This window comes from Myxine glutinosa, chromosome 5, assembly GCF_964187855.1.
Source record: "Myxine glutinosa chromosome 5, kmMyxGlut1.1, whole genome shotgun sequence".
In the NCBI taxonomy this organism is placed as follows: domain Eukaryota; kingdom Metazoa; phylum Chordata; class Myxini; order Myxiniformes; family Myxinidae; genus Myxine; species Myxine glutinosa.
The window spans coordinates 181777119-181798707 of NC_136265.1; the positions used below are offsets into that span (position 1 = coordinate 181777119).

Sequence of the window (21589 nt, forward strand, 5' to 3'; positions counted from 1 at the left end):
GGTGGACGAGTTGGTGCGGTGACAAGAACAAGCGAATTAGATTTTGGTTCAGGTCCGAATCCAGATCCAGCCTATCAGTGGATAGAAAACATAAAATGTTCAGCCGGGCGGAGGTATGCGCTCTACCTAGTGCCGTTTCACTGAGGCCTTGCGACATGTATGCTTTTCAAATAATAACAGTCCTCACTTTTATAAATGCACACTTTGCAAGACATGGATTTCTTACATTTATCAAAATACGTGATGACATCATGAAACAGACTTATATTTGTATGTAAAGAATGGATTTCAAACAGAAACAAATGTTTAAGCAGCACAATCGATGGCAATGTGTTAATTCCATCTCGGATGCATTACCATGACATTTTCTGAGAGGAACAACCACCACTAGAGGTCAAGCTGGAACCCAATTCAGATCCGTTCACCACAAACTCTGACGCCACATTATGGCCTCGACCTACAAGTCTGTGGATGCCAGGTTCACAGTCGCCAATGGCGACTGCCATTGCATCAAATACACTCTTGTTTGGCGGAGCACCGCCGTAAGCCGTTTCATAGTCAAGAATGGAAGGAGCGACCACAGAAAAGCATTGCTGGTTGTGACAGGCAACACTTGATAGGTCAAGCGGTAATTCTGGAGGCCAAGCATGAGGCAGGTAAGATAATGGTGACAAGCCTCGATTTAACACCACATTTGGGGGTGTCACTTTGGAATGTGCTGCTGGAAGTTCCCATTGCAGGGGCTTTTGAGCAACTGTGTCCACCTCGCCAGAGCCTTGGGAAGACCTGGAGTCTTTGTGGTGGCCTCGCGTACCAGAAGAAGGCAAAATAAGGCCCAGACCAAAGCCTGGTGATGAGTTTGACCAGTAAGACAAAGAGGGTACTGAGAGGTGTTGTTGAGCTGGTAATACCAATGCTGGCTGTGGCAGGGAAGAAACTAAGGAACATTCTGGAAGGTTCAAATCATCCGGTGATGTCCTGGCAGCAGCTGGAACTGTCCTTGATTTCAGAAGTGAGTCAATATTGAATGGGCAGTCAGATGACAAGGGGCCGGGACTAGATGTTGAAGAGCTGGAGCAGCTGGAGGAAGATGATGGAGGTGAAGGTGCTCGGTCTATGCCCAGAAAAGGTGCCAGGTCACAAGGCTGTGTGGCCGGTGATCCGTGAGACATTGTCGTTGTTCTCTGCCTGCGTAGCATTTCCCTTGGAATCAAATGCACATCGACTGCCCAATAATTGCCCTTACACTGTGGCTTGCTTGGGTCTTTCAGTACCTGAAACAAATACCAGGTGATGCAACTCAAAAAAATCTTATTATGCCTTTCAAATGAGAAACTATGCATCAGGTAAGGAAATGGATATTGAATGGGCTAGAGGAATCAACTAATGGGTGTTAGGAATATCAGCAATAACAGTCATTAAAATTTCAATTTCTCCATTTTATGTATACAAATTTTGTTTACCTGTTGCTGTGGTGAAGAAGAAAGGAAATTGATCAAAAGAGACTTGGTGTCAGGTAAATTGGTATCCCTAGGCCTTAACTAATATAAATATTTTAAGTCATTGTTATATTGTCATAAAATTGCTGCTGAATCCATCTCTACAGATCTTGACAAAAGGGAGTTGTTGGTCTTTGACTTGTAACATGTCCCAAGATCACACTCTATGATCACACTCTATCCCTGCACATGATCACACTGATCACATTCCATCCCTGCACAACATGATAACACTATATCCCTATGCAAGATGATCACACTCTATCCCTCCACAACATGATCACACTCTATCCCTATGCAAGATGATCACCCTCTATCCCTCCAGAACATAATCAAACTCTATCCCTCCACAACATGATCACACTCTATCCCGAAGCAAAATGATCACACTCTATCCCTCCACAACATGATCACAATCTATCCCTATGCAAGATGATCACACTCTATCCCTCCACAACATGATCACACTCTATCCCTCCACAACATGATCACACTCTATCCCTCCACAACATGATCACACTCTATCCCGAAGCAAGATGATCACACTCTATCCCTCCACAACATGATCACACTCTATCCCTATGCAAGATGATCACACTCTATCCCTCCACAACATGATCACACTCTATCCCTATGCAAGATGATCACACTCTATCCCTCCACAACATAATCACACTCTATCCCTATGCAACATGATCACACTTTATCCCTGTGCAACATGATCACACTTTATCCTTTTGCAACATGATCACACTCGATACCTCCACAACATGATCACACTTTATCCCTGCACAACATGATCACACTGATCACACTCTATACCTCCACAACATAATCACACTTTATCCCTATGCAACATGATCACACTCTATCCTTGTGCAACATGATCACACTTTATCCTTGTGCAACATGATCACACAGATCACACTCTATACTTCCACAACATGATCACACTCGATACCTCCACAACATGATCACACTTTATCCCTGCACAACATGATCACGCGCTATCCTTGTGCAACATGATCACACTCTATCCCTCTGCAACATGATCACACTCTATCCTTGTGCAACATGATCACACTGATCACACTCGATACCTCCACAACATGATCACACTTTATCCCTGCACAACATGATCACACTCTATCCCTCTGCAACATGATCACACTCTATCCTTGCACAACATGATCACACTCTATCCTTGTGCAACATGATCACACTCCATCCTTGTGCAACATGATCACACTCTATCCTTGCACAACATGATCACACTCCATCCCTGTGCAACATGATCACACTCTATCACTCCCTACACAACATAATCACACTCAATCACTCCCTACACAACATGATCACACTTTATCCCTGCACAACATGATCACACTTTATCCATGCACAACATGATCACACTCCATTCCCATGCAACATAATCACACTCAATCACTCCATACACAACAGGATCACACTCTATCCTTGCACAACATGATCACACTCTATCCTTGTGCAACATGATCACACTCCATCCTTGTGCAACATGATCATACTCTATCCTTGTGCAACATAATCACACTTTATCTCTCCACAACATGATCACACTCCATCCCTGTGCAACATGATCACACTCTATCACTCCCTACACAACATAATCACACTCAATCACTCCCTACACAACATGACCACACTTTATCCCTGCACAACATGATCACACTTTATCCTTGCACAACACGATCACACTCCATCCCCATGCAACATAATCACACTCTATCCCTGCACAACATGATCACACTCTATCCCTCCCTGCACAACATGATCACACTCTTTCCCTCTCTGTGCCAAATTATCACATTATATCCCTATCTGCTCCACATGATCCCACTATACCCCTGTACAACATGATCACACATTCTGTACCTTGTAGAAACACTTGTTCGCTGTCAGGTTATGTCGAACTGAATCTCGCCATCCCCTGTAGGATCCAATGAACACCGGCGCCATGCTTCTCAATATCTGCACAACCCCAACATAATTATCATTGCATAAGTCAATTATCCCACTTTAAATGTTAAGAGAAGTAACCAGAATTCAGACAAAGAGACAGGTGTAATGCTGTATGAATCATGATAAAAATGACATCTAATATAGATAGATGCATAATCAAAAATATGGCCGATTATAAAGATCCATGATGATTGAGATACACAATCAAAAATATGGCCGATTAAAAAGATCCATGATGATTGCGACGCACAATCAAAAATATGGCCAATTACAAAGATACGTGATGATAGAGACACACAATCAAAAATATGGCCGACTATAAAGATCCATGATGATATAGACGCACAATCAAAAAGATGGCCGATGATAAAGATCCATGATGATAGATGCACAATCAAAAATATGGCCGATTAAAAAGATCCATGATGATTGCGACGCACAATCAAAAATATGGCCAATTACAAAGATACGTGATGATAGAGACGCACAATCAAAAATATGGCCGACTATAAAGATCCATGATGATATAGACGCACAATCAAAAAGATGGCCGATGATAAAGATCCATGATGATAGATGCACAATCAAAAATATGGCAATTATAAAGATCCATGATGATTGAGACGCACAATTTAAAATATGGCCGATTATAAAGACACGTGATGATAGAGATGCACAATCAAAAATATGGCTGATTATAAAGATCTATGATGATTGAGACACACGATCAAAAATATTGCTGATTATAAAGATCCCTGATGATTGAGACGCACAATCAAAAATATATGGCCGATTATAAAGAAACATGACGATTGAGATGCGCAATCAAAAAGATGGGCAATTATAAAAATACGTGACCATGGAGATGCACAATTTAAAATATGGCCGATTATAAAGAAACATGACGATTGAGATGCACAATCAAAAAGATGGGCAATTATAAAAATACGTGACCATGGAGATGCACAATTTAAAATATGGCCGATGATAAAGACACGTGATGATAGAGATGCACAATCGAAAATATAGCTGATTATAAAGATCCATGATGATTGAGATGCACAATCGAAAATATAGCTGATTATAAAGATACGTGATGGTAGAGGCACAATCAAAAACTATTGCTGATTATAAAGATACTTGATGATAGATATGCACAATCAAAAATATGGCCGATTATAAATATCCATGACAATTGAGATGCACAATCAAAATATGGCCAATTATAAAGATCCAGGATGATAGAGACACACAATCAAAAATATGGCCGATTAAAAAGATTCCATGATGATTGAGACGCACAATCAAAAATATTGCTGATTATAAAGATACTTGATGATTGAGACGCATAATCAAAAATATGGCCGATTATAAAGATCCATGACAATTGAGATGCACAATCAAAAAGATGGGCAATCATAAAAATACGTGACCATAGAGATGCACAATTAAAAATATGGCCGATTATAAAGATCCATGATGATTGAGAGGCGCAATCAAAAATATAGCCGATTATAAAGATCCATGATGATTGAGACACATAATCAAATATATGGCAGATTACCAAGATACGTGATGGTAGAGGCACAATCAAAATAAGGCCTATGATGAAGATCCATGATGATTGAGACGCACAATCAAAAATATGGCCGATTATAAAGATACGTGATGATAGAGACGCACAATCAAATATATGGCAGATTATAAAGATCCATGATGATTGAGACGCACAATCAAAAAGATGGCCGATGATAAAGATCCATGATGATAGATATGCACAATCAAAAATATGGCCGATGACAAAGATCCATGATGATTGAGATGCACACTTTAAAATATGGCCGAATCTAAAGACTCGTGATGATAGAGATGCACAATCTAAAATATGGCCGATTATAAAGATCCATGATGATTGAGATGCACAAACAAAAATATGGCCTATTATAAAGATCCATGATGATTGAGACGCGCAATCAAAAATATGGCCGATTACAAAGATACGTGATGATATAGATGCAGAATCAAAAATATGGCCGATGATAAAGATCCATGATGATAGAGATGCACAATCAAAAATATGGCAATTATAAAGATCCCTGATGATTGAGATGCACAATCAAAAAGATGACCGATTATAAAGATCCATGATGATTTAGATGCAGAATCAAAAAGATGGCCGATGATAAAGATCCATGATGATAGAGATGCACAATCAAAAATATGGCAATTATAAAGATCCCTGATGATTGAGATGCACAATCAAAAAGATGACCGATTATAAAGATCCATGATGATTTAGATGCACAATCAAAAATATGGCCGATTATAAAGATCCATGATGATATAGATGCAGAATCAAAAAGATGGCCGATTATAAAGATCCATGATGATAGAGACGCACAATCAAAAATATGGCAATTATAAAGATCCATGATGATTGAGATGCACAATCAAAAATATGGCCGATTATAAAGATCCATGACGATTTTTTTTTTTTTTTTGTATACTGAATCGAGGCTCGTGAAATGAGATGCACAATCAAAAATATGGCAGATTACCAACATATGTGATGGTAGAGGCACAATCAAAATAAGGCCTATGATAAAGATCCATGATGATTGAAACGCACAATCAAAAATATGGCCGATTATAAAGATCCATGATGATATAGATGCACAATTAAAAATATGGCCGATTATCAGGATCCATGATGATTGAGACACACAATCAAAAGGATGGCCGATAATAAAGATCCATGATTATTGAGACACACAATCAAAAAGATGGCCGATAATAAAGATCCATGATGATTGAGACACACAATCAAAAAGATGGCCGATAATAAAGATCCATGATGATTGAGACACAATCAAAAGGATGGCTGATAATAAAGATCCATGATTCTTGAGATGCACAATCAAAAAGATGGCCGATAATAAAGATCCATGATGATTGAGACACACAATCATAGAGGAACACAATCAAAGATGTGCGGGATAGTATACATCCACGATTGTAGGGGAGCATAAACAGAGAGATCATCAGAGATGCACGGCAAGAGAAGAATGACAAGAGATGCAGAGATCAAAGCGAGTGGTGCACAACGAGAAATGCATGGCAAGAGAAGCACGACGAGAGATGCATGACAAGAGATGCAGAGATGCACATCAAGAAATGCACGGCGAGAGATGTACGGTAAGAGAAGCACGACGAGTGATGCATGGCAAGAAAAGCACTGCATGAGAAGCACGACGAGAGATGCACGAGAGATGCACGGCAAGAGAAGCATGGCAAGAGATGCACGATGAGAGAAGCAGGGCAATAGATGCAGGGCAATAGATGCATGACGAGAGGCACATGGCGAGAGGCACACGACGAGATGTGCACAACAAGAGATTCACGATAATAGAAATGTACACTAATAGAGATGCGTGACAATAGATATGCAGAAGCAAAGAGATGCACAATCATCCAGATGCATGATCATGAAGATGCACAATAAATGAGATGTATGATAAAGGAGATGTACAATAAAATGCACAATCATTGAGATTCATAATGAGATTTACATAATAGAGATGCAAAATTATTTGAGATAGACATTGACATTCACAATGGTACATATTCACAATGATAGATATGCACAAGGAGAGAGATACATGAAAATAGAGATACTTGATCAAAGAGATATATACATAATAGGGTACAGGGCCTTCAGAAAGTATTCACACCCCTTGACCTTTTTCAAATTATGTTTTTACAGCCTGAATTCAAAATAGAATAAACTAATTTTTTGTCACTGATCAAAAATTTGATCAAAAATACACATAACACCCCATAATGTCAAAGTAGAGATTTTTTTTCACAAAATAATTTTAAAATGAAAAGCTGAAATATCTTGAGTCAATAAGTATTCAACCCCTTTGCTATGACACTTCAAATTGAGCTCAGGTGCATCCAATTTCCTTTGACCATCCTTGAGGTGTCTCTACAACTTGATTGTAGTCCACCTATGGCCAATTCCTTTGATTGGACATGAATAAGAAAGAAACACACCTTTCGAGATAAGGTCACATAGTTGACAGTGCATGTCAGAGCAGAAACTCTACCATGAAGTCCAAAGAACTGTCCGTATAACTCCAAGATAGAATTGTGAGGAGGCATACATCTGGGGAAGGGTATAAAACAATTTCTAGAGTGTTGAAAGTTCCCAAGAGCACAGAGAGCTCCATCATTAGGAAATGGAAATAATGTGGAACTACCCAGACTCTTCCTAGAGCTGGCCGTCCGACCAAACTGAGCAACCAGACAGGAAGGACCTTGGTCAGGGAGGTGTCGGAGAACCCAATGACCACTCTGAAAGAACTGCAAATTTCCTTGGCTTAGATGGGAGAACCTTTCGGAAGGAAAACAGTCTCTGCAGCGCTTCACAAATCTAGGTTTTATGGGAAGGTGGCCAAACTGAAGCTACTCCTGAAAAAAGGCACAGGACAACATGCCTGGAGTTTGCAAAAAGGCACGTGAAAGACTCAGAGAGCATGAAGTAAAATATTCTGTGATCTGATGAGACGAAAATTGAACTCTTTGGCCTGAGTGTAAAACGCTATGTCTGGCAGAAACCGAGCACAACTCATCACCCATCGAACACCATCCCTGCTGTGTGTGAAGCATGGTGGTGGCAGCATCATGCTATGGGGATGCTTTTCAGTGGCAGGGACTGGGAGCATTGCAAGAATAGAGGGAACAATTAATGGAGCCAAATGCAGGCAAATCCTTGAGGAGAACCTGCTTAAGAGTGCAAAAGACTTCAGACTGCAGCAAAGATTTACGTTCAAACAGAACAATGACCCCAATCATACAGCCAAAGCAACACTGGAATGGCTTCAGAACAAGAATGTGAAAGTCCTTAAGTGGCCCGTCCAAAGCCCAGACTTGAATCCCATTGCGAATCTGTGGAAACACTTGAATATTGTTGTTCACCGACGCCCCCTTCCAACTTGACAGAGCTTGATAGTCAGGGCCCTCAGGGATATTTTGGCTCAAATTCTTCCAAAAGCATCAAATTTGGCGCAGATGTTGCCCATGCCATACTCTTTCGATTTTTGACGGGCGCCAAGGGCGGTATGATCCGGGGACCATACCGGTCCATCCCGCCATGTCACCTGACCTATGACGTCATAATTAGGATATGCATCCAATCACATGGCGTACTATAAGTGGTCAAAGTTCAAAATGAATCGATCGAAAAATGAAGGAAGGGATCCATTTTTAAGGTTTTCATAAAATCCAATATGGCCGCCAGGTCACATGACATATGACGTCATATTTATGACATGTATACAATCATGTATACATGAACCCGGATCATGATCGCACAAAAATTAAACACAAGGATATGGCATACAGTTCATAAAACATCAAAATCCGTACCTTTGTAATTAGACTGATGAACTGCATATGCCTGAAAATTAGGAAATAGACATGTAAATATTTCCTCTAATTGTCAAAAATAAGGTCAGAGTTCGATTACCCAACCCAGAAACATAAAATGGTGAACCTCGCGTAAATCTTGACAAAAAACCTCAAAAACCGACATGTTTGACTCAAAAATGACCTTTAAGATGACCTTGAGGGTTGACCTTGACCTCGAATCATCAAAATAACATCATAATTGGATTCCTCGACCTCGAAAACCCCTAAAAAGTGGTATCATACATGATTCCAACCCTTTTGGTTATTTAACTGATTTTCCTCTAATCCGGGTGGCGGCCATTTAGTATTTCGCCAATATGGGGCCCCCTAAGGGGGGGTGGGGGGGCGCCCGTCTTGGCGCCCGTAAAAAATCGAAAGAGTATGGCATGGGCAATATCTGGGCCAAATTTGGTGCTTTTGGAAGAATTTGAACCAAACGGCCCCAAAATATCCCTAAGGGCCCTGACTATGAGCAAATCTGCAAGTAAGAATGGGAGAAACTCCCCAAATCCAGAGGTGCAAAGCTGATACAGACAAACCCAAGAAGACTTGGAGCTCTAATCCCTGCCAAAGGTGCTTCTACGAAGAAGACTCAGGGGGTTGAAGACTTACTTATGTAAATTTGATATTTCTGTCTTTCATTCTTAACTATTTTGTAAAAATGTTTTTAAATTTTTTTACTTTGACATTATGGGGTATTATGTGTAGATCCGTGACCAAAAATTATCAGTTTAATCCATTTTGAATTCAGGCTGTAACACAACAAAATGTGAAAAAGTCAAGGGGTGTGAATACTTTCTGAGGACAATGTACATGATAGAAATGCACAATGATAGAGATGCGCAATTATGGGCACGAGCGTGGATCGACTCGCTCCACTCACTTCACCATGCATCGTTGCAGAGGCACGGGTTTGTTTTAACTGAGCTGACTGAACTTGAGTTGCTGTGTTGTCATGATTTACACCAATCATAATGCAAACATTTCTTTTGTACAAATTTATTTGTAATATTGGTGATATTATTTATTGTACACCGCTCCTTTCCTATTCCATCTCAACGTGCTGCATGACGTCATCGCCCGGCACCGAAGGGGGCACCTAAGGGGGCCCGGTGATGACGAGCGCTGAAAGGGAGTACTCAGTTTTCACTCCGGTTTCTTGTTTTCTTGTTTTCTTTCTTTCTTCCTTTCTTTCTTTCTTTCTTGTTTGTCTGAGCGATATCTCAGCCATCCTTTGAGCTAGGAAGCTGAAATTTTGGCACAATAGTGAGCATGTGCTTTGGCAAAAACGGTATATTTTGTTTTTTGATTAATTAATTGATTAATTAATTTAATATTATCGATTAATTAAGTACTTATATATTTCCTTTCTCTTCTGGGCATTATCTCAGGCACCTTTTGAGCTAGGAAGCTGATATTTGGACTTGACAATGACCAAGGAATTTTGCTGTAAAGGGTATTTTTTATTTATTGATTACTCAATTAATCGATTCATTATTTAATTCTTCGATTAATGACTTAATTGCTTTTTTTTTTAAAATTTTTTTTTTTTTTGTATACAGAATCGAGGCTCGTGTAAGAGCTAAAGATTCGGTTACAGATTCAGATGAAACGGTGGTGATTTAGGGATTATATTAGCCAATTGATTAATGATTGAATTATTTTATGATTGTTATTTATTTATTTTCGTTATTAATCACATATATTTTCTTTCTCATCTGCGCAATATCTCAGCCATCCTTTGAGCTAGGAAGCTGATATTTGGACATGAGAGTGACCAAGTGATGTGGCTATAAAGGATATTTTTGATTTATTGAATAATCAATTAATCATTTATTGATTAGTCAATTAATCATGAAATTATTTAATTTTTTCGATTAATGACTTATTTAATTAATTTTCAAAAAGTTACAGCTTTGGATGAAACACTGGTGGTTGAGGTATGCTATTAGCCAATTGATTAAGAAATTATTTTACGATTATTATTTATTTATTTTAATTATGCAATTGATCAATCAATTATTGCACACCTCTCCTTCCCAATACCATACCGTCTCTATGTGCTGCACAGCGGTATCGCTGGGCACCGAAGGAGGATGTTATTTATTTATTTGGCATGGGGGCGGTATAATTTGAATGTATCTGTACTTGTTTGTAATTTATTTGTAATCAAAAAAGGGCCAAGTGGTTCAAAAGGTCTAAAGTATCCTATGGGTCTTTTGGGTCTTCAGAGCCTTTTGGGTCTTTAAGGGTCTTCAGGATCTTTTGGTCCTCTGGGTCTTTTGGGTTTTCTGGGTCATCTGCGTCTTTGGGGTATTTTAGATCCTCAATGTATTTTTGGGTCTTTAAGGGTCTTTTGGGTCTTCATGGTCTTCAGAGTCTTCAGGGTCTTCAGGGTGTTTTGGGTCTTTAGGGTTTTTGGGGTCTTCAGGGTCTTTTGGGTCTTTGGGGTGTTTTGGGGGTCTTTTATGTCTTTGGGAGCTTCTGGGGCTTTTGGGTCATCGGGGTGTTTTGGGTCTTCAGGTTAATTTGGTTCTTCAGGGTCTTTTGGGTCCTCTGGGTCTTCAAGGGTATTTGGGGTCTTTTGAATCTTCAGGGTCTTTTAGGGTCTCCATGGTCTTTTTGGGTCTTCAGGGTATTTAGGTGTTTTAGATTTTTGGGGTCTTTGAGGTGTTTTGGGTATTTGCGGTATTTTGGGTCATTTGTGTCTTCGGGGTATTTTGGATATTTGGCGTATTTTGGGTCTTCTGGGTCTTTGGGGGTGTTATGGGTCTTCATGTCTTTAAGGGTCTTTGGGGGTCTTCAGGGTATTTTGGGTCTTTTGGATATTTGTGGTATTTTGGGTCTTTGGGGTATTTTGGGTCTTTTGGATCTTTTGGGTATTTGGGGGTATTTTGGGGTCTTTTGTGTCTATGGGAGCTTCTGGGACTTTTTGGTCATCAGGGTGTTTTTGGTCTTCATGCTCTTTTGGGTCTCTTGGGTTTTGGGGTCTTTTTGGTCTTCAGGGTATTTTGGGTCTTCATGGGTCTTCAGGGTATGTTGGGTCTTTTGGATATTTGGGGTCTTTTGGTTCTTTGGAGTGTTTGGGTCTTTTGCATCTTTGGGGTATTTTGGGTATTGTGGGGTCTTTTGTGTCTTTGGGAGCTCCTGGGGCTTTTGGGTCTTCATGCTCTTTTGGGTATTTTGGGTTTCGGGGTCTTTTTTGGTCTTCTGGGTATTTTGGGTCTTCAGGGGTCTTCGGGGTATGTTGTGTTTTGGATATTTGGGGTCTTTTGGGTATTTTGGGGTATTTTTTGTCTTTGGGAGCTTCAGGCTCTTTTGGGTCTTCAGGGTATTTTGGGTCCTCTGGGACTTTAAGGATCTTTGGGGTCTTTTGAATTTTTGGGGTCTTTTAGAGTGTCCATCGTCTTTTGGGTCTTCGGGGTATTTTGGGTATTTTAGGTCTTTGGCTTGTTTTGAGTAATTGGAGACTTTTGGGTCTTTTGTGTCTTCACGTATTTTTGATCTTTTGGATATTTTGGATCTTTGGGTCTTTTGGATCGACTGGGTCTTTTGTGTCTTTGGGGTATTTTGGATCTTCAGGCTCTTTAAGGGTCTTTGGGATCTTCATGGTATTTTGGGTCTTTGGGTCTTTGGGACATTTTGGGTCTTTTGGATCTTTGGGGTACTTTGGGTCTTTGGGGTCTTTTGGGTCTTCAGGGTATTTTGGGTCTTTTGGTTTTTTTTGGGTCTTCAGTGTCTTTAAGGGTATTTGGAGTTTTTGGAGTCTTTTGGATCTTCAGGATATTTTTGATATTTTTGATATTTTTGATATTTTTGATATTTTGGATATTTTGGCTCTTTGGGGTATTTGGGTCTTCTAGGTATTCAAAGGTATTTGGGGTCTTTTGGGTCATCAGGATATTTTGGGTTATCTGGATATTTTGGGTCTTTAGCCATCTTTGAGGTCTTAAGTGTCTTGGGGGACTTAAAGGGTCTTCAAAGGTCTAATGGGTCTCAGCAGTGTAAAGGGTCAAAAGATATATTCCAATAGTTTGTAACTAATAGACAGAATGCAACCGAGGTTCAAACAGTATGTAATTATTAATAGATATAGTCACGCGGCTTCACCACCTCATTGCTCCACAGATGCATTTTTCGGTTTTATATACAGTATGTTTGAAGAAGTAGACGTTTTGGTCACAAATACATGTTGCATACATAGCCATTTATGTTTGCTCCATTATAATAATGTTACGTTTCTGGGGGGTAGGAATGACATGCCATCGAGATAGGATTGTATAAATTATCACGGACCGCGTGCGAGTCGGTAGACATTTCGATGTACATAAGTAAGAAAAAAAACTCTGAGCTTAAGGTTGTTTATGTGTTCTTCACACGGGAGGTGAAGACATGCTAATTAGGTAGGGCTGAAAGAGAATTTCCCCAGTGTGATTGCTCCCCCATGTAAGTTTTCCCTACGTTTTTATAACAAGGCCAGAAATAAAAACTGCCATCCATTAACCAACAACGACCACCGCAATTAACCAACAACCATTAACGACAGTGCCAAACATTCCCAATTGGATCGGAAACATTCCCAATTAAACCCTGCCTCTAAAGGTTTGTAACTGACAGGCAACTAACCTTGCCCCACCAACCGACTAAGGAACAAGGCCACACCCCCAGAGTGGGACGAGTGGCTTGGAAACTATCGTGGCCGGCAGACCACGCCCCGAGCTTCATCATTCGTCGAGCCGACCATGGAGCGATGGAGTGGAACGTGGCGATTGGTTGGGGTGATGTCGGTGTGATGTCAGAGCGAGAAGGTTCGATAAAGAGGAGAAAGAATCTGCCTCTCTCTCTCTCTCTCTCTCTCTCTCTCTCGCCCCCTGCTGGCCGTTCGTGTGTTGGGCGTGGCAAGATGGCGTGCACTCGTGTTTGTGTGCTGTAGCTCTGTGCTTGTGTTGTTCCCCCCCCCCCCCCCCATTCCTTTTTTTCCCCATCGTGCTTTTGTCATGTCCTTCGTTACCACCTGTCCCTCTTTTCCCTCCCTTGAGACAGAGAGAGTGAGAGAAGAGCCAAAAGGTGAGAGCAGACCCGTTCGGTTCAGTTTCCCTGCTCCGTCGGTGCTGTTTACCTTACTCGCGTCGTGAGAACTTTATTATTTATTATTTCATTTCGACTTTATTTATTTCGTGTCCTTTCCGCCTGGTCAAGGTGGAAAGGTGAGACATTGCCATTATGGCGAGTGTTCGTGCACGGCAGGAAGGGTTTGAAACCCTAACAAGGAAGCATGCTTTCGTGTGTGTCCCTCCCGAAGGTGTTCCTACCGAGGACATTATCCTCGCTGTAGGGAATGTTATCGGCGATGAAAATGTCCGCGCCGCGTCGCGGATGAACCAGAAGTTTGTCGTTTTCGTGTCGGACGAGAAGTTCGTGCATGATGTTGTTAGTACCGGTCTGTCATTGAAAGGTGGGCAGTTCGTCATGGTTTCCCCGATGGACACACCGGCGATAAAAGTAATTATTTCAAATGTCGCTCCGTTTATCACAGATGATAAGTTAATGGCTGTTCTGACCCGGTATGGAACTGTTGTTTCCCGAATCTCGATGATTCCCCTGGGATGTCGGGATGAACGAGTGAAACATGTTATGAGTTTCCGGAGACAAGTATTCATGGTGCTTCCTGATCGCGGCGACGATACAGGACTAAACATCTCGTTTCAAATTTCGGTAAATGATCGTCAATATCAAATGTACGCTTCGTCAGGCACCTTAACGTGCTTCCTTTGTGGAGCCTTCGGACACGTTAAAAGGTTTTGTCCCAAAGCATCTTGTACGAAGTGCGGCAAATTGGGACACACCGATGTGGGCTGTAAAAAAGAAAACGCCCCGACCGTGCTTCCTCACGCCTAGACCGTGCTTCCTCACGCCTCGACCGTGCTTCCTCACGCCTCGACCGTGCTTCCTCACACCTCGACCGTGCTTCCTCACACCTCGACCATGCTTCCTCACGCCCCGACCGTGCTCCCCGACGCTCAAACCATGCTTCCTGACACTCAAACCGTGCTACCTGAAGCCCCGACCGTGCTTCCCGATGCCCCGACTGTGCTTCCTGATGTCCCAACTGTGCTTCCCGAGGTCCCGACTATACTTCCCGAAGCCCCAACTGTGCTACCCGAAGCCCCAACCGTGCTACCCGAAGCCCCGACTGTGCTTCCCGATGCCACGACTGTGCTTCCCGACGCCCCGACTGTGCTTCCCGACGCCCCGACTGTGCTTCCCGACGCCACGACTGTGCTTCCCGACGCCCCGACTGTGCTTCCCGATGCCCCGATGCTACCCAAACCCAGTGAGATGGCACTTGGTGATGCTAGTACTACTGGCGAACCCATGAATGAAGAACCTGCCGTACTGACCAAAAAACGGAAAGCACCACTAACAAATAGCCCTGATGGTGCGATAAAGAAGGCTGTCTTGGGCAGAGACATTGTCTCTGCAAAAGAGGGCAAAACGTCTACAGCAAACGAAAATATCGAACGTCAAAGTGGAAAAGAGGATGTTACTGATTTCCCAGGCTCTGAGAGTGAAGCCTGCATTGATCCGAACAATACGGCCATTTTTGAGCCTGAACACGAAGCCTTACCGGTCCCCCCTCCAGTAGCTGAGCGGACTGGTGACCAAACAAATTGCTCTGTCTTACAAACAGAAATCGTAACTCCGGCTACGCAGAGATCTGCAGCCATTTGCCAACGCACACATAAAGAAAGTAAGCACCAGTCTGCTCGTGAGTGTGTACCAGAGTACCCAACGAAATCTCAGGAGATGCCTCCAGAGGAGCTCGTGAGAGCTGCAAGTAAGGCCCAAGATCCAGGTAGGACATTATCAGACTTGTCAGAGTCTGAGGACGAGGTGGAAGTGACTGAGCTGTCACAGTCATCAGCATCTCAGTCACAGATACCCCCCCAACACATCGTGTCGTTTCTAGCCGAAACGTACAGACAGCGTAACATAGTCATTAAAGACTATTTTGACGATTTGGTTGCATTCATCCATACTGCAAAATCCATAATTAAAACGCCTGAACAATTTGACCTGAATAAGTCACAATACCACAGGTTAAGAAAATTCATCACACGTGCAGGTGTAGAGTGTTCCCAGCCACAGGCTGATTTCATCAATACAGGATGAAAACTATAAAACTTGCAACTTTAAATATTAACGGTGGTGGTGCTAGCCACCTCCGCCAGGTTCAAGTAAAAAACATATTTCAACGGAAAAAGGTGGATGTGATCTTACTTCAAGAAACTCACATCACACCTAATGTGGAACATGACTGGCATCAACCTTTTAAGAGCCAATGCTATTTCAGCAATTTATCAGCTTCATCTGCTTGAATCGGCTTCTTGCTGAAGCCAGGCCTCGTGTGTGTGTCATGCCATTTTCAGGAGGTAATAAATGGTCGGCTTAGCTCTCTTAAACTAGTAAGCCACAACTTCCATTACACCATTTTTAATGTGTATGCGCCAAGTGATAGCGTAGAGCGTAAGTCCTTCTTCACCTCAATGATAAATCACTTAAGATCGGTTGATTTTGATCATTGTGTGTGTGTCGGAGGTGATTTTAATTGCACCTTCGACTCATCGATTGACAGAAACTCTGTCGAACCCCATCCTGAGTCCCATGTACACTTATCCAATTTTTTTAGCACAATGGGTTTCGTGGATGTTTGGCAGTTGCACCACCCAAACACATCCCAGTACACCTGGTGTCGATGCGCCAATAGTCGAGTATCCTTGGCAAGGCTTGACAGATGGTACATCAACGTACCTTTTAAAAATACTGCAGTTTCTTCAAATCTCTTCCCTTCTGTGTTTTCAGACCATCATATGGTAACCCTAAACCTTTCCTTTCCTCAACCCGCAAATAGGAGCGCTTATTGGAAGTTTAATGTTAGACTTCTAGAAGATAGTATGTTTAAAGAAGCCTTTCGTGTTTTCTGGGCAAGTCTAGTAGCAAAGAAATCCTCCTTTCCTTCATCCAGCATATGGTGGGATAACATGAAATCTCAAATTCGGGTTTTTTGTCAATGTTTCCAATCACACAGCACAAACGACAAGCACATGACAATGGCCCGGTTGGAATTAGATATTCTACAATTGGAGAGTAAATTGGCTCATGAAAATAATGACGCCAATTACCGGTTATTGCTTGTAAAGAAAGCTCTTTTAAGGGAGTTAGTTCAAGAGAAAGCAGCCGGTACATTAATTAGACTTAGAATACAGAATGTAAAATTATCAGACACCCCAAATAAGTCTTTCTTTCATTTAGAATCTTTAAGCAAGCCATCACGGCTAATCTCTTCTGTTTTAGACTCAAGAGGCAACGTTGTTGTCAATGAGGATGATGTTAGACTAAACATTATTGAATTCTTTACAAAACTTTTTGAGGAGCAGACTGTTTGTAATGATGCAATGATGGATTTAACCTCTCACTTCCCCTCCCTAACTGAGGCTCAACGGTTGGAGCTTGACCTACCAATCACCCTCCTTGAGCTAACCTGTGCTCTTGCTGCCATGGATTCAGGGAAAGCTCCGGGTATTGACGGTCTACCTCCCGAATTCTTTCTGACATTCTGGGACCTTTTAGGCCCTGAGTTGCTGAATGTTTTGGACACTTCTATACAGACTGGTATAATGCCGCTGAGTCTAAGAAGAGCCGTAGTGTGCTTGCTCCCGAAAACTGAAGATCCCCGACTTTTGGTGAACTGGCGACCGATCTCCCTGCTGTGCACGGACTACAAGCTTTTTTCAAAAGTACTAGCTAATCGACTAAAAAAGGTTATTGGTGATCTAGTACTACCAGAACAGAGTTACTGTGTTCCTGGAAGATCCGTCCATGATAATATTTCTTTAATCAGAGATCTCATTGATGGTAACCGTGTTAAAGAAGACTTTGGAATGATGTCGCTTGATCTTGAAAAGGCATTTGACAGTATTGACCATAAGTTTATGCATTATGTGTTACAGGCATGCGGCCTCAGAGCAAACTTTCGTTCCTACATTTCCTTGCTATACACAGATGTATTTAGTTTAATTAAGATTAATAATGTGCTGGCCCCCCCCCCCCCCCCATCAAGGTTCGGAGAGGGGTTCGGCAAGGGTGCCCAGTCTCTGGTTTATTGTTTGCTCTTTCTTTAGAGCCTCTTCTCAATCTACTGAGAAAGAAGATTTCTGGAATAGCACTTTCTCCCATGAGTGCACCGCTAACCCTATGTGCTTATGCGGATGACGTCTGCATCTTTGTAAAAGATAAGGATGATATTGATATCCTTGTTGAGTGCCTATCAAAGTTTCACTCTGCCTCCTCTTTAAAAATCAATTGGAACAAGAGCAAGACGTTATGGATACCCTCTCTTTATCGCAACCTTCTTCAGCCTGTACCACTGCCGCCCCCATCCCTCCCCGCAGGGCTGCTGTAGGGAAGTGAGGGAATTAAGTACTTGGGCATATTCCTTGGTTCCCCACAGTATGCTCAGAGAAATTGGGACGGGGTAATTGAGCAAGTGGGAGAAAGATTGAACCGATGGAAAAGGGTTTTACCCCATTTGTCCTTCAAGGGCCGTGTGCTAGTGATCAACAACTTAGTTGCCACAATGTTGTGGCATAGGTTCATCTGCCTGCAACCGCCGGAGGCCCTACTCAAAGCACTCCAGGGCAAACTGGTGGACTTCTTCTGGGGAGGCTACCACTGGCTACGACCCGATGTGATATGTCGCCCCTCGGTTGAGTGTGGCCACAACCTCATCGACATCAAAGCCCGCCTAATGGCCTTCCGGCTGCGGTCCATTCAACGTCTCCTCTACATGGAAGATCTGCCAGGCCGGCTGCCTGCACGCCTTGTGCTGCAGCGAGCGGGTAGGCTTGGGTACGGGTTTGAACTCTTTCAAATGAACCTCCAACATGTCGACATATCGGTTCTCCCTGCCTTTTACCAAAGCCTCTTAAATGCCTGGCAGAGCCTTTCTGTGAGTCATCAGGCGGACACATATGTCACGAAAATGCTGGCACACGAGCCTTTGTTCTATAACCCTCTCTTTCCCGACATTCCAAAGAGTCGAGATTTTTGCCAACACTTTATAGCAGCTGGTATCGTGAAGGTGCGGCATCTCCGACATGACTCAGGGTATGGTTGGAAATCCGTAAGTTAAATCGCAGACCTGACAGGGATTTGGTCCCATAGGGTGATTGCAAAAATCTTGAGGAAAATGATTCAGGTGGGACGGCAACTTGGCCTAACTTGGCCTCGAGGTACAGAAGAAGATCTAAATGAGCCAACAGTGCCTAAATTGATTGTTGAACCCATTCAAAATGATTTGCCCCCTGTTAGCGATGGGTCAAAGCTTTTCCAGACAATGGACAGCAAGGGCATCTATAAGATGTGCCTCAAGCTGTTAAATGGGAACCCTTCGTTAAATGGAGTTACCCGATGGAAAGGACTGCTACCCGGAGGACCCCCCTCCGAACCTATCTGGGAAGCCATGAGCCCATATCAAAAAGAACAGGTGATCTCCAGTGGCGTTTGGCCCACTGGATTGTTCCCTCCAACACGTTTATGAGACATTTTCCTCCTGTATCTGTTTGTTGTCCCTTCTGTACAGTCAATGAGGACTTGTTTCATGCATTCATAGACTGTATCCGATTATTTCCTTTGTTTCATTGGTTGAATTATATTGCACACGAAATGCATGTTACTTTTTCTTTGAGAAATTTCGTCTTTGGTTTTGCTCCTAAACAGGATCCTGCATCTAAACTGTTTAGTTTCCTAATAGCAACTGCGAAACTTGCTGTTTATTTGACAAGAAAAGACAAACTATCTGGCAAACCGATAGAGCACTGCAATATCATGTTGTCTTTTAATGCATTAGTCTCAGCAAGATTGAAACTTGAATTTACCCTTTCCAACGAGGCCGGAAATTTTCAAAACTTTGTTGATACTTGGTGTGTTGGTGGTTTTTGTGAGGTCCACAAAACGAAAACGAAAACGAATTGAGAATACTGTTATGAGATACTGATTATGTTTCTTATTTGATGATCATTGGGTACTTCTTCTTCTTCTTTTTCTTGGCATTATTGATTTCATTGCAAAACGTGTATATTGTTACCTTTATACTTTTGTAATAAAAGGACTAAAAAGTCAAAGTCTGTCTGTCTGTCTGTCTGTCTCTCTCTCTCTCGTCTCTCTCTCGTCTCTCTCTCTCTCTCTCTCTCTCTCTCGTCTCTCTCTCTCTCGTCTCGCTCTCTCTCTCTCTCTCTCTCTCGTCTCTCTCTCTCTCTCTCGTCTCTCTCTCTCTCTCTCTCGTCTCTCTCTCTCTCTCTCTCTCTCTCTCTCTCTCTCTCTCTCTCTCTTCTCTCTCGTCTCTCTCTCTCGTCTCTCTCGTCTCTCTCTCGTCTCTCTCTCTCTCTCGTCTCTCTCTCTCTCTCTCGTCTCTCTCTCTCTCTCGTCTCTCTCTCTCTCTCGTCTCTCTCTCTCTCTCGTCTCTCTCTCTCTCGTCTCTCTCTCTCTCGTCTCTCTCTCTCTCTCTCTCTCTCTCTCTCTCTCTCTCTCTCTCTCTCTCTCTCTCTCTCTCTCTCTCTCTCTCTCTCTCTCTCTCCTCCCACTTTGCACAGCTGCCGCTCGCTTAGCACGCACGTGCGATTGCCAGGTCTGTTGCTCAGTCACTGGCGGTACGTGCTGTGTCTCGTGTTGCTTTTTCCTTTCTTCCTACCTTTTGGTCCTTTCTGCTGTCCGAGTGTCGGTGTCCCTTTCTATCGTCTTGTCTACTGAGCGAGAGAGGGAGAGACAGCACGGTTAGAGTTATCCACTTTAGGTGGTTAACGGGATTTATTTATTTATTTCCCAGTTATTGTTGTTGTTGTTTATTTTCATTTATTTCGGCTTTATAAACCTTTGTACCATTTATTGGTTATTTTTTTCGTTTAGTTACTTCAAATGGCTAGCAAGAATAGTCGAAGTAATGCCGGTCGTGACGCCGATGAGGGGTTAACAGATGAACACGGCATGTGTTTTGTCCCACCGGAAGATGTCTCGCTGGAGGAGACGCTCCTCGCAATCGGAGGATTGATCGGTTGTGAGAACATACGGGCAGCGTCCCGAATGCACCACAAGGTGGTTGTTTTCGTTTCACGTGTCCGTTTCGCACGCATCGTCGTGCAGAACGGACTCACCTTGGGCAATGACCAGTTTGTTCCGGTTTCGCCATGGAACACTCCGGCCTCGAAGGTAATACTATCAAACGTTCTACCGACGCTGTCTAATGAGGAAATTCTTCAGAAGCTCGGTCAGTACGGTACTGTGGTGTCGAGAATTATCCAAGCCTCCATTCGCACCACAGACGGGAAGCTTAAGCATATCGAAACGTTTAGACGGTTTTGTTATGTTGTTTTGAAGGATGGTTTGACGCAATTGAATGTCTCTCTCGTTTTTAAGTCGTCAAAACGTGAGCACAGGATTTTTGCGGCAACGGAGAGGTTGATTTGTTACGGGTGTGGTGTACATGGACACACTCGGCAGTATTGTCCTGATGGGGAGAAAACGTATGCCACAGCAGCCGGACCACCTCCCCCCGTGACCAC

The 21589-nt window shown here is 42.5% G+C and overlaps 1 protein-coding gene across 1 annotated transcript in view; it reads right to left on the minus strand.

Moving 5' to 3' along the window:
- Positions 1–353: 353 nt before the first annotated feature.
- Positions 354–21589, minus strand: part of LOC144891982 (forkhead box protein H1-like) — a 27283-nt gene continuing 6047 nt past the window's right edge. Inside the window, exons 2-3 of the mRNA XM_078777108.1 lie at positions 3414–3501; positions 354–1274 (exon numbers count right to left, since the gene is read on the minus strand). Coding sequence (XP_078633234.1) covers positions 354–1274; positions 3414–3501 — 1009 coding nt within the window. The remainder of the gene's footprint in view (positions 1275–3413; positions 3502–21589) is intronic.